Source organism: Perca fluviatilis, chromosome 15 (genome assembly GCF_010015445.1).
Source record: "Perca fluviatilis chromosome 15, GENO_Pfluv_1.0, whole genome shotgun sequence".
In the NCBI taxonomy this organism is placed as follows: Eukaryota; Metazoa; Chordata; class Actinopteri; order Perciformes; family Percidae; genus Perca; species Perca fluviatilis.
Genome location: NC_053126.1, coordinates 20,645,796 through 20,662,952, shown reverse-complemented (window position 1 = coordinate 20,662,952; position 17,157 = coordinate 20,645,796). Strand labels below are relative to the sequence as shown.

The 17,157-nt window shown below is 42.6% G+C and overlaps 1 protein-coding gene across 3 annotated transcripts in view; it reads left to right on the top strand.

The window, feature by feature from the left end:
* The window catches only part of asic2 (acid-sensing (proton-gated) ion channel 2), a 414,417-nt gene that overhangs the window by 368,927 nt on the left and 28,333 nt on the right, over positions 1 to 17,157 (top strand). For all 3 annotated transcript variants that reach the window (XM_039824458.1, XM_039824457.1, XM_039824456.1), the window contains one exon: positions 16,804 to 16,954. In XM_039824458.1, the coding sequence (XP_039680392.1) occupies positions 16,804 to 16,954 (151 nt within the window). The remainder of the gene's footprint in view (positions 1 to 16,803; positions 16,955 to 17,157) is intronic.

Sequence of the window (17,157 nt, the reverse complement as noted above, 5' to 3'; positions counted from 1 at the left end):
AGTCCTTGACGCAGTGGCCGCGGGTTCGGCTCCGACCTGCAGCCCTTTGCTGCATGTCATTCCCTCTCTCTCTCCCCTTTCAAGTCTAAGCTGTCCTGTTGGAAATCTTTAAAAAAATAAGAGAACTCCTTAACCATTCCTGCATCATAATCTCATCTCCACTGTCCATCAATATGTTACAAATATGTGGCAAAATACACTGTTTTCTGACTTAAAGTGATGGTTCGGAGTAATTTCACCCTAGGGTCCTTTGCACCATGATCTCGAGCCAAACACCCCCCCAGAAGCTTTTTTCACCTGGGTCTAACATTGGGAGAGTTAGCGTAGAGTAGCGTTATCAGCTGAATAGCTTAGCGCAAGGGCTAATAGACCCACGTTTGTATCTCGTAAATTACCCCACTAATAATGCCCGAAATGATACCAAACGTCTACACTAGTACATATAGGTTATGCACTCATAAAACGATGGATTGGAAAGTTTGTAAGTACACCAGAAGTTTATGTAAATAACACTTGCCTGCTGGCTTTTGCTCACTGCTGTTGTTGTCAGACTGTAATGCTGTGATACAAATCTTGTATTTGTATTTATCACAAAATAAACTCAAAGTTGTGATTAACTCTGCAGTCTCATATTTCGAGATTTTCGTCTTGGCTCCAGACAGCCGGGCTGTGTGTACCCGCGTTAATTCACATGCTGATTAAGTGTCTTTGGGGATACACCCAATTGCTCGGTTGCTAACTTGCAAAAAGATGGTGGTGGCATGCAGTTGATTATTTTTGCTCATGTAGTAGTAATTATAGTTTCACACAATAGCAGGCATTAAACAGTATCTCGAATCCTCCCACTCCTGGTGCTCTGATCAGCCCACTACTGCACAATGTTGTACCCTCCTTTTCCTGTTTGTTAATATGACTAAAACAAAAGGCCAAAAATCACCAGAGAAGTAAACTTACTGAAAACTGATATGGTAATTTGCATCTTATTTGGCTAATCCGTTATTTCTGTGCGTTCTTTTCTTGACTGGCAATAAACAAAAGCCATATTTGCTGATACACACACTCTTGCATTCTCTCTCTTGATTACTGTCATACACATTCAAAATCTTTTAAATTGAAGCTCCAAAATCATTAGCAATCTCGGTGATCAGTGGTTATGTAATTTCTGTCTGTGTTATTTAATGGACCAGTGGCTATGCTGTACAGCAGATATGAAATGCTGCTCTAGCATGGCAGCAAGCTGCTGTCAGGTCAGTATATTACAGTGCGTTATTATCCCAGGGTTATTCTTCCTCATTTTCAGGGGAACTAAGCCAAAATCGTTAATTCATGAGTGAGTCCACACTTACACGAGGAGGAAACCAATAAATGAAGAGTTACTTCTTCTACAAAGACTTTTTTTATCATCTTTTGGCCCACTGTTTTTGTATTTTTTGTCCCCCAATAAAAATACCACCTTCTAAGCTTAGAGATAAGAGAAGCAACCTATAGGCTTCTCATACAATAGAAAAGGTTGACTCATACAGTAGATAAACGTGACACTGGGTTATTGCTGTTGTGGGCAGACTTAATACATTTTGGTGCCATCCACTATACTGGTTTCCCTTTTACAAGGATGCATATGGAGCCAGGAGCACGACTGCAAATGTATATAAAAATATGGAATATCTAAAGGCTACTAAAATACTAGATAAAAACTCACCAAAGTTAATACAGTTTATCTTAAGGGTGAAACGTGAATGTCTGTGCCACATTTCATAGCAATCCATCCATTTCATAGAAATCTCATTTAAAACTACAAATGCCAACCTTCTAGCGATTCTAGAGAAAGATCACCAAAAGTATTAGGATTTATTCTCTGGGCACCATGAATGTCCTCAATTACATATACAATACAATTCCATTGCTATCCATTTAATAGTTTTTAAAGTCTGGACCAATGTGGTGGACCGACTGACCAATATTGCCATAGACCCACGTTGCTAAAAAAAATTGTGACTGGTCACAAACTCCAGTATGACACTCTGGACTTCCCACATTGGTACTGAACATTGCCACTGGACGTAAATTGTGTATCCATTAAACAATGTGTCTCTGGTTGTAGAGCACATGTGACCGTAGCCGCAGTTGGATGAGTTAATGGTTATTTTGTTTTCGATCTTTTTGTCTTTATTTGGAAACTCAACTGCAAGCATCGTTGGAGATTAATGGAGCTTTGCTGCTGGTATTGATCATATCAGGGTGTGAGGAAACTCCACCATGTTGCGAGGTCTTTATATCAATAGTGTTTGTTGAAGAAAAGATACAAACCAGGAAAGCCTATGTTCTGAGATGAAAGGTCAGAAGGTCTCTTCCATCTTCAAGAAGGCCTATTGGAAAAGAAGGTCATGGCTGACAATGGCTTTAATCTTTGCAGTGCATTAGACACACCATCCTCTCCACATACCATTATGAGGAAGACGAGACATTTTATGCAGTCAGCTGAGTTGGTTTCCTGTTGGTAATTATAGGGTGCCACAGGTCCCCTACCCCTGGCTCATTACTCAGCCTTGCATCAGCTCCAGTAGAGACAGCTAGACTGTGACAGGTAAAATAGAGCCCACCGGCCATCAGCGAGAGGTGACTTATTAAAAATAATGACTGGGAGTGTGTGATGTGATTGATGAGTCAGGGGTGACAACTGGTAGTTCGTAGCTATATGTGGACGCCTTCTGCACACTGACATGACTGACGTGCCGGTAGAGATGGAGAGCTAGAGAGAGAATATGTCATTTTAATATTTAAAATGTCCTGCACCTGCAGAAGGAGAAGGATAGCAATACAATTATTATTCAGGGAGTACAAGATGTTCAACCCAAAGTAACTTCTCTTTTATTTGATGTCTTTCTGAGGCAACCGGAGGACCTTGAGGAGTACACACTATAATAAGGAGAGGAATATAGTGGCACTGAGTACTAGGTTTTAATGTAACGTTTCTGTTTGAGACATACTGCCTTGGAAACGTTTTGAGCAAAACTTTATTGTCTGCTGTAGAATATTGAAAAGACAGAAGGTTGACACCTTAGGGAATATTTTTAAACTAGAGGTAATGTTGGGGTTTATAGACATTTAAGACATTTTGGGAAATATGCTCATTTGCTTTCTTTTGCTTCTTAATCCGAATATAAACAGTAAGAGTCATACGTTAGAACTATTTCTTGGTGAACCACAGCCCAAATGACTTCACAGCATCCAGAAGTCTTGTCATCATGGTGAGGTTGCCAGGTTCGGTACCATTGTGCCACAGAGTACAACAGAGCAAGTGTGTACTTAACCTTGTATCTGGCCACCTGCACTATAGCTGGACACTCTGCACAGTACAAAGTACTGAAGAAAGAATGAATTTCCACATCTACCTTCCTCTGAAACCACAAATTGTTGTTTTTGCATCTCTGTGAATGTATAAGGTGGATTAAACAAGATACATCACGTACACAAGCTACTGTAGGGAATTTGAAAAACGAGAGGCATACCTTCTACCTAAGGTGCCCAGTAACCTGAGGGCTTAGCCATGCGTGTTGCAATTTTGATGTGAGGATGTTCCTGTTTTCCCTTATGAGTGACTTCTGCTTCCTTTGCCTTGGGGGACAGGTTTGACTCACCAGTAGCTCTAGGACTGGACTCTGTGTCACTCCTTGTCATGTGATGACCTCCTTCGAACCCAAAGGTGGTTGTAGCTTTGACTTGCTCTTCTCTTGATATAGACAGTTCAGGTTTCAATTAATGGCAAAAAGGGTGGTTGGCATGGTTTCAAGTAGTTGCAGAGTCAAACAAACAATTTACTACTTTGGGATTATTTTCCAATGTGGTACAACAATAGTTACGTATTGTAACTCCAGATTCTATGAGTATAGGCATAGCCCTCTAAGAGCTGTTTCTATTGGGTTTATCCCTCGCTTATCACTGCGGGGTGGGAGATCGCACAGTCCAGCTGCGACAGTGCGTCCCTGTGCCATATTGCAGCTGTCATGATGTCCCCGCCAGATATTGTACAAGAGTCGGTAACCAGGGTGCGCTTGTGTGTTATAGTGCCACTAGAATGGCTCTCTTTCTGAATGTGAACCAGGAGACGAGGAGCCAGGGGGGAAGGGGGAAAAACGAGACCAGTCTCGCGCCTTCAAAGAGAACCACAGTGCGCACTGTGCATTCTCTCGTGATGCGAACAGATCCACTTTCGCCCTTCCAACCTGTTCCACAGCATCTGAACAAGAGTGGGATTTAGTTTCCGTTCGTTGTGAGAGGGACCCCTGCGTGAGAGGGACCCCCGCGTCAGGTCTGCTGCGCGGTTTTAGTAAATCCGGAGTGTACACCATTCTCATTAAGATCAGGTGTCTGTGTGACCCATAGACTGTTAATATTAATGGACAGAGCACGTGTGACGTCACCCATTGGTTTGTGGAGATCTGCTATCTGTTGTCGAATTTGTCATTACGGGCACAGCCATCCTGGTTGCGGATGTGACAATTTTAGACGAGGGGGAAGAGTGAGGGAGGAGCCACGTTACGTTACACACTTTCACTGGCAATCGCATCAAAAGCCACTATATAGTCCATAGTCCATTAATATTAACAGTCTATGGTGTGACCACAGCATCAGGCTCCTGGCTATTTCTAATAGCTGGGCTGTGTGTACCCGCCGCTGTCATGTTGTCTGTTAATATACAGTAGACACTTCTACCTGACAGACTCAGAGAAAAGTGTTTCAGGTCGATGGAACCAATCTCCAGGTGCACACACCCGAGACGCATGTACGGCAGTCAACATGTGGAACGGTTGCTCCAGGATGCACAGGTTGAACAAAGAGAGGTCCAGCTCCGCCAGCTCTGACGTCAGAGCCGTAATCTGAACTTGAGATAGCATGATAGTTTTTACCACACCGGTAAGAACCGGGGAGGGCTGGCAAATTGAAGTGTATATCCATTTGTGATTAGCTTCAACATCCATGTGTTCATCATGGGTAACATGCTTTTCCACACAGCACAGCGTTTCGAGAGCGGGAATGCGCATGTTTGTGTGTTGCCTGTTTACATAGCAGTGAGTATCGTGCCCTCCCCGCTGCTGTGTGAAGCAATTTGTTTGTTTCTCACAAGCCATGGTAGGCAGAGTCGAAAGTGCGGCTGCTGCCCGATATATGCTGGGGATGCACGGTGGGGTCAGCAACCGAAATGTGTATTCGGATCAGAGTACTGAAAACAAGGCCGGCTAAGCAGGGGGACTGAGGACTCTCACCAATCCGCGTAATAAACTGAGTAGGCTATCAACACGCACTTTGAGTGGGTGTCTGCTCCTGTTCATTCTGACACAGTGTGACAGGGCTTCGCCTGCATTACTGCATGTGAGCGTGGCGGCGAGCATGTCTGTGTGTGTGAGGGGAACCTGTGTCTCAGTGGCTGCAAGATGCTCAGAAGGGACAAAAGCGGACTGACTGAGAGTCCTTCGTTTTGTGTGCATCCTTGTCCCAGAAATGCTTGTTACTAACCTAGCTCTGGGGAGTTCACTCCCCGGAGTCCTTATGTATCACTTTTCGCCCAGAATATTGCCTTGGATTAGGGTGGCACCAAGATCTGGGTCTTGGGTGCAGCTGTCGCTGTGGACCTGCTACACCCTGCTACGCTCTGCGATTCCCTGCAATGTCCGGCTGCGTCCTGCTGCGTCCTGCCGCGTCCACTGCGTCCACCCATGCTCTGCTGTGCCACATCCCATAACGTCCTGCTGTGCCCTGCTATGACATGAACTACTATGATTACCATTGCAGTCACTGTTCCATTATCTTTATTATGACTATTATTGTCACTGTTCATCACACCCCCAACCGGCACCGTCCGACACCGCCTACCAAGAGTCTGGGTCTGCCGAGGTTTCTTCTAAAAGGGAGTTTTTCCTCGCCACTGTCGCAATAGCCACTGCTAATGCTTGCTCTTGAGGGAATTACTGGAATTGTTGGGGTAAATTATAGAGTGTGGTCTAGACCTACTCTATCTGTAAAGTGTCTCGAGATAACTCTTGCTATGATTTGATACTATAAATAAAATTTAATTGAATTGAAACTGCTCTTAAGGAGAAACTGTGTGGCCGTTATGTTTCCAACTCTAAGCAAGAGTGAGACATGCCACGGACGCCGCTGTTTGCGAGTCGGCTCAGGAGCTGATTGGACTAGGTGGGTGCCCGCCTAGCAGGGCCTTATGGCCGCGTCTGTAGATGTTTGGCGGGGGATACCGCCGCAGGCGGAGGAGGGCTGAGGCGCCGCTCTCCAGGAGGTGTGTTTCCGCCTCCCCTCCACTACCTATAGCCACCAGGGACAATGGGACCGTCAAAGAGCACACGTCTGCTATTGGCTGGGAGTTGTGACCTGTGCAGGCAAAAAGTGTCCTTTGGAAGCAGGATGGAGGCCAGGCTGTGCCTCAGTGGCAGGACCGCTGGGAACTCCGTTTCCGTATCACTTTGGACCCTGGTGAACGGTGCATAGCGGGACACTGGTGACCTCCGTCTCCCAGGTTCAGAGAATGCTACTCAGCATTCTCACAGGTCGAGAACATAAACCTTAGCGGTGGGCAGGGAGCCCGTCAGATGTGTCTTCTGTGACGGAGACAGCCGCAGTGGCGGGACTCCGTAATCCTCTTCTGTTTCGAGCTCCAGTTCTCCCAATGGGGAGGAGGGAGAGCCGGTGCTGGCTGGGATCCAAGTCAGCAGACTCTTGCCTGCCAAAGAGATCCCCTTCCAGGATGTCTGGGTGTCGCCGCTGGTGGTATCCTTACCTTACCTGACTGTCCGCCCAGCTGCCATCACCTGCCACTTCAGTTCTTCCTTCGGGAAGCAGGCGCAGAACTGCTGGCAGCCGGCAGGGTGCCAGCCCGGCGAAAGGGGCTGAGACACACCATGCAGCTCCGGTGGAGATCTGGCGGCAGGATGTAGCCGGTCTGTCAATCGGTACACAGGCGGACACCGCTCTTTTTCGAAGTCTTCAAACTGCTTGTCGCTGAAGAAAAATAGTCTCGCAGCTGTAATATACAGTAACTGCGGACGTAAGAGATGCCCGTGCAGGGCAGAAGGGCGTGAAAGAAATCTTCACGACTGCGCATGCGCAAGGGTTAAACCCAATAGCGACAGCTCTTAGAGGGCAAAGCCTATACGAAATAGAACTCAGTATTTTAACTCCACTGCTCTCTTGTCATCTCCCTGCTGTGTTTTATCAGTGGCTAATAACAAGGAATGCACCGATCTAATATCCAGATCAGTATTCGGCGCTGATGTTTATGTAAAGTGGATTGGGTATTGATGAACTCTACACTGATTTGAAATAGGGCACTGGTACTTGGTGTCTGGCAGGTGTGCTGAGTTGATTGGTATTTGGAGAGAATTTGGAGTGTATCCCTATTAATAACAAGTCAGACCTGTCCCCCTGTGTGACCGTAGAACTGACCCTCCAGTCATTTCCATAACACTGAAAGACATATCATAGCAATAAGTTGTTGTAGAGGTGTTTGTAGACATATTTTCACTCAGACAGCCAGGCTTGATGTTTTGTGATGAGTTTGATGATGCTGGTGAATCAGACAGAAAATCAGACCGGAAGGCATTGCCGAACAGAACAAGCACCCATCCAGAAACAGCATGGTAATCAAGCAGGTCCTCCCAGCAAAGTTGAAAGCATCTTTGTCTTGTTATAACCCTCAGTGTAAACTCCATTAAGCTTTAAGACACAATCCACGTTGTAGACAATAACCCTGGTCAGAGTTCAGATACAGGAATTTAGTTCACTTTTTTACTGAGTGGTGTTTGTCTTTTGATTTTCCATTAGTTTTACTGTTTCCCTCCACTCAAGTTTATCTCTCTTGCTCTCTTTGTACTTATTCATGCATATCTTTCAACCTCCCTTTTGCCTCCTCTGCGAGCACATAAATATCCCGCTGGCAGCAGTGGCTGCAATCCTTTGTGTCCTATCGCAGCCCTGCCTCACTTATGTGCTGTCCTGTAAAATAAAATATTATTGACTGCCATGGTTAACGCATATTAGGATGCAATGATAAATACGTTCCACAAAACTCTCAACACATCACATAAATGGCGGAATTTGTTTAATGTGACATGAAATATGTTTGGGATGTGAGGGTGTATAAGTTGCACGAGAAGCTAGATTGGCACGCAGTTAGTTGAGTGGCGTGCAAAAAGCCGTAACGATGAGTGAGGCAGTTGGATGTGTGTCTCTGTGTGTGCTTAAACCTCTACTTTCCTGTACTCCATGCCAACCCTGTCGCTAACGCAGCAGCCCTCTGCATTATTTATCCCCACAGCAGTGCAACCACTTCTCGGCAGCGGAGAAAGTGCACACCTTGCAACTCAAAGACCTTTTTCATAAACTTTACTCCTCTCTTCTTCTCTTAGTAAGCCATGAGCATAACTGGCCTCTCTCTTCCCTTTCTCTGCTAACCCTCAGGCTCCCTTTCTGCTTTTGTTTTTTTTATCATAAAATGCCTGCAAAATTCTCCCATAATGGATATTGATTCGTCAAACAATAACAACAGATCACAATAGACAGCTCACGCGAAAGCGGTGTAACCTTGAAACTTGGAGGCGCTTCATGAGAACTGATGAAACTGGCTGACTGTTTAACGGTTTAACATTTCCATTTACTTTTCAGTGCTTTTCACTTTATGTCCCGCCTGCCAGCAAAGCAAATGGGATGAGGTATCATCTTATTACCTGCTTATTCTGAAGTGGAAAATACAAGAGGGATGTGATCAAGCAGAAAATGAATTTGGATGTCAGTGCCTCTTCCTGTAGCTTTGTGGAAAGGAATTGAAACAACTGACAGAAAGTAATAGCAAAGTCAGCATGCAGTACCTCCTCAGGAAGCTACGTCTAATCTCAAACAGGCGGTAATATTACAAATGCAAAGTACTCATCATCTGGTCCATCCCTTTATCGATTTTTTACAGAAATTGGCATGGCATCACCGAATCAGCTCAAATAATTAATCAGCTCAAATAATGAAAACGATGTTTGAACAGCAGCCAACATGGCACACATGGCAGAGCTCCTTTTTGTGGTAGATGAGGCTTTGCTGTGTCAGTAACATTAAATGTAGGATTTATAAATATGGTGATCCTCTTCAGGGTACTTTGATGGCTTGGACAGTACATGGAAAGAAGAAGATAAAGAAGGGGGCAGTGGGAGTGGGAGCATAAAATAAAAATTAAAACAAGCATCCCATCTCTGGAGCAATAAGTTGCCAGTTTTTTTGGCATCATGTCAGCAAGCCATTTGCAAAGCAGTGATAAGAAATAGGATTGTATGCAAGAAAGCAAGATGAATTCAGAATATAGGGGTCTGTGAGAGTCCAACATGAAGAGCTTAGTAGCTACTTCAGACAAGGTCAGTTATATAGAGATACAGCAATTTGAACTATTGCACTTCATGAGTATAGTGTTTGCAAACATATATTTCCAATTCTTTGCATTACCCAGGAGCATGTTTGTGGGCGGTTGGTGCAAACATCTGACCTTTCAACATGACAGGAATATACGCTAATGGCCATGTCAATTCTGACTTCTACTCTGTGGGAGGCTCTACATGGTAAACAGGCAAGGTCATGGCATGTTTGCAGCTACGCACTTCCAAACATTCACACTTGCAGCTGTGAATACTAATGAGACGTGTTATGTTGGTCAAAAGGCATTTTAATTGGCAGCATAACTGCGTCTGCCCTCGCTTGCTGCTCAGCTCTCAGACCTCTGGCTTGGATAGGTGGGAAACTAATGTGATATTGGCTGCAACTGAGTTTGACTTCTCTGATATTTTATACAGAAACCTGACTTAATTAAAAGTCAATCCTAACTGGATTTAATTGTTTTGTTATTTTTTTATACAAGGCATGAAACTTTGTTTTTTCTCTTTTGGCCATTTGGTGGCAGCAAAACAAACTGTAACACCTGCATTTATAAATGATCACGTCATAGGTTTGTGCCAATGTGTAAGCAGTTGCCTACTGGCACATCCAGCAGACACGGTGCAACATTAGCATTCATGGAGTTGTATTTCTTGCCACCTGATGAATGCAAGTCCAATTTTCATTCTCCTTTTTAATTTGGTTTTGGTCTTTATCATTTCATCATCTTCTGAGGAAAATATCTGGTTCTTAAAGGTCCCATGGCATGAAAATTTCACTTTATGAGGTTTTTTAACATTAATATGCGTTCCCCCAGCCTGCCTATGGTCCCCCAGTGGCTAGAAATGGCGATAGGTGTACACCAAGCTCTGGGTATCCTGTCTGCCTTTGAGAAAATGAAAGCTCAGATGGGTCGATCTGTAATCTTGCTCCTTATGAGGTCATGGGGTCCCCCCCCTCTCCTCCTCAATAGCTACAGACACAGAAATGGCACATACTAAGGAAAGCTCATTCTGCGACTGGCTCTAGTGGCTGTAATTCTGCACCAAGGCTGAATTTCGGGACTTCAGATACAGTATTAGATGGCTTGGTAAAAGAAAACCAAAACGGTAAAGTTACGAGCTGTGAAACCAAAATAGAGCTAAAAGATGCTAAAACACTCCCCAGCTTAGAGAAGCTGCAGAGTAGGGTGATAATTCTTTGTGGGTTTGCCACTACAAGAGAGACCATTGACATTACACATAGTAATTTCAGCAGTTGTTTACACAAGTAAACCGTATTTGTTTAAAGTCTTGGCCAAGTTTATTAATTGATGACAAATCATAAAATCAATCTTCTAGTGGATGATATCATTTTGTACTTAACAGACCCTGGTAACTCCCTTACTAAACGCTTACGTTGTTATTTCAGGATATAAGGTGAGTTGGGAAAAAGTGAAATTATTCCCTGTAACTAGTTTTGATTACACTGAGTATCAACATGCAATCTCATTTAAGTGCCTTCCAAATGCTATAAAATATCCAGCATTGAATTTTTCTCAATTGGGTTTAAATTGGAGGGGTTAGGAAATGGGGTTTCTTTGCTGTTTTGTGTTCTGTAATTTGTTAACTATTTTTAAAAAGGAAGCAGAGGTTACGCCTTATATTAAAGGAAGTTATATGGACACCAAATGGAAATCTGTATTGGCTCACTGGCATTGATCTAGAGCCAGTAGTGCAGGTTATCATGGCCTTGTTTGTTACAGGCATTGTTTTACTCTATTGACAGAGATGATAACTGGGACAAACTTACTAACACAGACAGTGACAGTCAATATTATCTATTCACCTTTTCACCACTGCAATGTATTTGTAAAATGAGAATTGATACTGTAAGTCTTTTCACCATTATACATTTTTCAGGCAGAGTAGAGTTTCCTGAGCTATTCTGCATTTCTGGACAGGTCTGAGAACTCATTACCTTCTCCCATCTGACAGCTCTACCTGGGTCGACATATCAGGAGGGAAGTGAAAAGAGAAGGGGGTCAGAGACAGAGTCAGCGGGTGAGGATTTGCAAAATAACAGAACTCCACTGTCAAGGTTGTGTTAGTGTCTTTGTCATCTAGTGGCTAAGGAGGAGTCTTTGTGTCTGGCTGAGGTCTAATGGGATGTTGACCTGGCCCTGGTCCTGTCTGTCAAACATCATCAGTCTTGAGAAAAGGAGTGAAAGGGGGAATTTTTTCCTATATAAGAAAGGCAGGGGTGAGAGAGATTTTGACAGTAGACACCTGGGAATCAATGGCTTAGAAAAGAAAAAAGTGTAGGAATATTATGTCCAATCTGTGCTTTTGTCACACACAAAAAGAATAGCAAATGACTGTTGGGTAATTACGCTTAATGCTACAGTCTTAAAGCAGTTAGCCAGCAAGAGTTAAATGGAACACTTTCGATCTATCGAGCTGCATAAATGAAGTTCATCTGAGACATCATGAGAAAATGTTTTCATTAAGGGGCCTATGTGAAGAAGAAGAAGAAAACAGCCACATATTGTACCTACAAACGAGGAGTGATGGTGTCGTGAATATTTATCCGCTGTCCCCCTCACTACGCTCTGGCAGCTCCCAGTGCGCCATTTATTTTGTGCAGTTACATATCTGTCGGGAGCGCCTCTGTTTTGCAGAGGTGAATGAACTTGTAATGTGGTACTTCATATTCTTCCGATCAGCACCGCCTCTGTGGCAGTATGGCATTAGATAGTCGATCAATCATGTCAGTAAACCATCCATGAGAAGGCCAGTGTCAATAAAGGAGGAGGAGCATGAAATGAAAAATCTATCTTAAAATACTCCTGCACTGAAGAAAACAACTATTGGCAGTGCACTTGCCCTTCCATTGTTTTGTCTTTTGCAGCAATATATAACATCCGTGGTAAATAATTTTTGTCTGTTTCAGTCCCTCAGAATTGAAGAAATGTGAGAAAACGCTCCAATTTAACTAATCCTGAACAATCAAGGGAGAACATTTGGTGCAGGTGAAGCAGAGATTAACAATAACCTCCGCTAACAGTAGCCTTCCATACTCTGTATTTCTCTCTCCGTCTACATAAAAGACAAACAGCTGGTTTGAACAAGTCGAACCTTGTCCTAAAATCATGTGGGATGGAAGGGGAAATATTCCCATGTTTACACCAGGTGAGCGTTCGTTGGTTACCAGGGTTGGGTAGTAAGGAAATACAAGTAACTTATGTATTTAAAATACTATATTCCGTTACAGTTATAGTTTAAATTGGTGGTATTCTGAATACACTCACTGTATTTAAAAATACATTACTTAAAGGTACAATATGTAACATTTCTGCATTACAATGTCTAAAAACGACCATACCTATGTTATATATTTTTATGAGTTGTGTTCTTACACTATCCCAAATGTTTCCACCAAATTTCAAACTTTTATTTTCAGACACGGGTCGTTTCCTTTAGTAGCCTGTCAGTGGCGTCATATAACCTTTCACCCTCTAGTTACTCGTAACTTCCGTCAGAACACTGGCACCCAGATGATACGTTCAGGAGTAATTGTAAATCATACAATGTCACAGAAAGAAATACTCGCCACACAGCATAATTTTGTGATTAATTACATGCCAGTTTTTTACACAGTAATACAACAGAAACCTTATTTATTGATACATTTCAATATCAATCCAGCTTAACGTTATGACAATGTGCTGGTTGACAAGTAGCTAACGTTAATGCTAATGCTTGGTGGGTAACATTATGAGGTTACTACATTGTTCAACGCGCTCATAAAGTTATTTTTAGTATGATTGTTTTGACCACGGTTAACAGCACTGGGCTAACCCACGAATAAGTTCACTAGTAACGTTAACATTAGCTGTATAGCTAGACGATTAATCTAATGCTAATTTAGCCAGCTAGCACACCCCGGTCTGTCTGCCTCACTCCCCAGGCGAGACTCAGTCAGGATGACAGCTGAAGACAGCCCCGGGACATAGGCTATAGCTAGCTAGTTACCATTAGCCCCTAGTCAGCTAGCAGCCACTCACTTTCATTACAGCAATCCACACGACCAGCACTTAACTCCAGTTCCTGGTGCTTATGACGCTAACGGCAGTTTAATGAAGCGTTGAGAAACAGATCAGACCCAGCACCCGTGTCACAACAGCGGCCATCCATAATGTTAGCTATGTCTCCGTTAGCGCTATCGGTGTCCGTGCCGAAAATCTCCTCCCTGCCCAATTTCTCCCCCCTTCGCATTTTGATGTAACTAAACGTAACGTGAATAACCTTGAATGGGTAAACTCATCCGTGAACAGATGCATTCTAATCAGCGATGGTGTGTAACACTAAAAACTACAGCTCCCATAATTCCATGCAATTTCCCAACGTCATCAAAAGTCTGTGTTTACCATCCATTGTTTTGGTTGAGAGACCCCTAGCAGCAGAAAGTTACATATTGTATGTAGGGATTATTTTATTACTTCAGCCAAGGAGATTATGTTTTTGGTTCAGTTTGTTTTGGCAGCGCTATTATCAAAAAATTACTAGCTACTGAGTATAGCCAGGGCCAAGGAAGTACCCATTACATTTCAGGGTAAATCAAAATCACGGAGAGGATACAAATAATTTTTCACTTTTGGCATGGCCTTAGCGGAGGTCTGCACTCTCTAAGTGGGTTTTATTTGCTCTAAAATTCAGTTTTTTTTAAAGTGCAACAATTTGTGCATGTGCAGTGCACCTGACACACAACAATGAAAGAAAAGACGCACAGCCAGGACACTGTCAGGAATGTGGTTTTGGCATGGAAATATATGCCATATCGTTGGATATATTGGACATATATATAACTATATCCATTGAATTGCATTTTAATTAATTATTCTTGAATAACAGACCATGGCTGTCATGACATGGCTGGCATTTATATTTCTTTTCTATTTAATGGACTTCTGCTGCATTATTCTTTGCAGGTTTTTGAAAGTCATTCTGGGAAATGGAGGAAAGCCACTGACTGCATCTGGATGCTATGTGGATAATGACATGTAATCACATGCCTTTGCATTCCAGCTTATATTAAGTTCTGCCCGAATTGTGATCTTATCTCGATATGCAAACTAGGCGGGTGGAGCTGGTTGACCTTTTTAAAAACACTGAAGCAATGTGCAAGTCAAGGGGCCCATGATAGACGGAGATGGCCAATGAATTACTTTTCGGTAGCCTTGCCAACTTGGCTAACGTTACTTATACTGTAAGCAGCTTGGATAAACAATGCTGCTGTATGGGCTCTCCTTTTTGTTTCTTTGCAGAAGAGCTCGTCTGCAGCTTTTTGTTGGACAGCTTCAGATAGCAGGATGAGGCTGAGTTAGGGGGCCTGCCAACTTGCTGGCACATTTCTTTTAGATCCAATCCAATCATAGTCCAATTGCAACGCTTTCTGCATACATTACATTTGCATATTTGCATCAACACGTACTTTTCCTCATTCAGATAAATTATTCTGATACCGACTGCATGTTAATACCGGGTCAAAGTCTAAGTTAAGTATAGTAAAGTAAATTACAACACTGCTTCACAACCATTGTAAAAAACATATGTCCTCTACCAGTGAACACTATGAGACAGTGTACAGTCAGGACATACAGTGTGTCATAGACTGGAATCTGTAAGTCATATGAGTACACCGCAACGATGTTTAAATTTTAATTTTGCTTACGGGTCCTGAGGGCATCTGTGCTCTTGGTCTATTAAATTCTTCCCATAAGTCACTTCCTCTCAATCAGACATTGCTGTGATTGAAGTGGATGGTTGTCATGGTGATCACTATTCATGAGTGGAGACCTCACAACTACAGTCATATATACCTGTTTGCTAATACTTCTCAGATAAGCTGCAGGCTGTTATTTTAACTCAATGTATTATTCATAAATGCCTCACAACCATTTGGTGGCTCTTAGTGATGTGCTGGTGGTCCAGAGAGACACTAGTGAATGAAGAAATCATTTACCACATACCATATCTCTAATAGGAGGGTGTCATTGTCTTATTTACACACACACACATGGAGAAGGAGGAGTTTCTGTTGTATTTGCTGAAGCCCTGTTGAAGTAGGGGCTGGTAATGGCAAGGTGCTTTTATGCTTTTAAGCGATTACATGTGAAATTGTCATTTTTTTGAATTGCTGCTTGCTTCTGTGGGCTACAGTTGCTTGGCTTTACTCATAAGAGCTGGGCGCAATTTAAAAAAACTGAAGGCTCCTTCAAAAAGAAAGGTAGATAATGTGAGAATGAAAGAGAGTGCTTCTCTGGCAGACTGCATGGCCAGAGATGTCCTTCACAGATACACACTTCCCAATAACACATGTAGCCTTGTGACCACACTTCAACCCTTTGACTTCAAATTATGCAAATTAGCATCTCTACTTTTCTGAGTCATAACTCATTAAAACACAGAATGCACATACATCATACACATACTACAGCAATGAGTGTAACTTACTCTTACTAGTGATATAAGCACTGTCGGTGAATGTCCATTAATCTGCTTAGAAATTGTAAAAAAATAAAAAATAAAAAAACAGTAGATTTTGCCATAGATTTTCTAAGTCATGAAATGTGGACATTTTACATTAATATTTGTACATCCATGGTTACACTGCATGACAACATGCCACTTTTAGTTTACCCCAAGCCCAATCACCCAAAGCATGATGGATGCTGTTGCCGCAAAAAACTCAAATCATATCGATCCCAAAAGGAAATAAGAAAAACAAAAACAAGAAGGGTGACAAAATCTATTCAAATGTGCTTTTGTGTTTTAAAATTTTTTTTAGTAAACTTGTTGACATCACTAAGGCCTTGCAACCTTGTAACACTTACACTCTCATCCATCTATCTATTTATATACAGACATTTGTGATATTCTATATATTCACATTCAAAATAATGGCCTTTTTAAGTAACCTGAAAAAATATATCAGTATATGGCATGCCTAGCTTAGACTTGCAGTGAAAATTTCATAAGCTTATGAATCCAGGGAGTGCAAATGGAGTGAAAACTGCCAAGCTAAAATGGATAAATACAAAAAGAGGAACCAGATGGATAATGTTTGGCTGTTGGAGTGTTATTTAGATTGAAAGTGTCACATAAAACTCTTTAAACCTCATAATGCGAAAACACATATTGTAGCTTATCATCATGCAAGTGAATTTGATTCTAAATTGCGCTTGGCTAAGGGTAGTAAATTGGCTCCATCAATGTATAATTTAGCAAGTGTATCTTCTGCAATGTTATCTTTGCAGTGTGCCTGTGTATAAGGGTTACAGAGTCATCACATCAGTTCTCTCTCTCTCTCTCTCTCTCTCTCTCGCTCTGCGTTTCCTCTCAGGTGTTCACCAGGTATGGGAAGTGCTACATGTTTAACGCTGCAGAGGAGGGGAAGACGCTCCGCACCACCATGAAGGGAGGGACGGGAAACGGTCTGGAGATCATGTTGGACATCCAGCAGGACGAGTACCTGCCAGTGTGGGGGGACACAGGTAGGCATGACCACCTTGCTCACCTGACCTGCTTACTTGGAACAGATCAGAGTTAAAACATTAACTTCACATTACATGTCATTTAGCTGACGCTTTTTATCCAAAGCAACTTACAATTGCTATATATCAGAGGTCGCACGCCTGTGGAGCAACTAGGGTTTAAGTGTCTTGCTCAGGGACACATTGGTTAAGGTATCACAGTG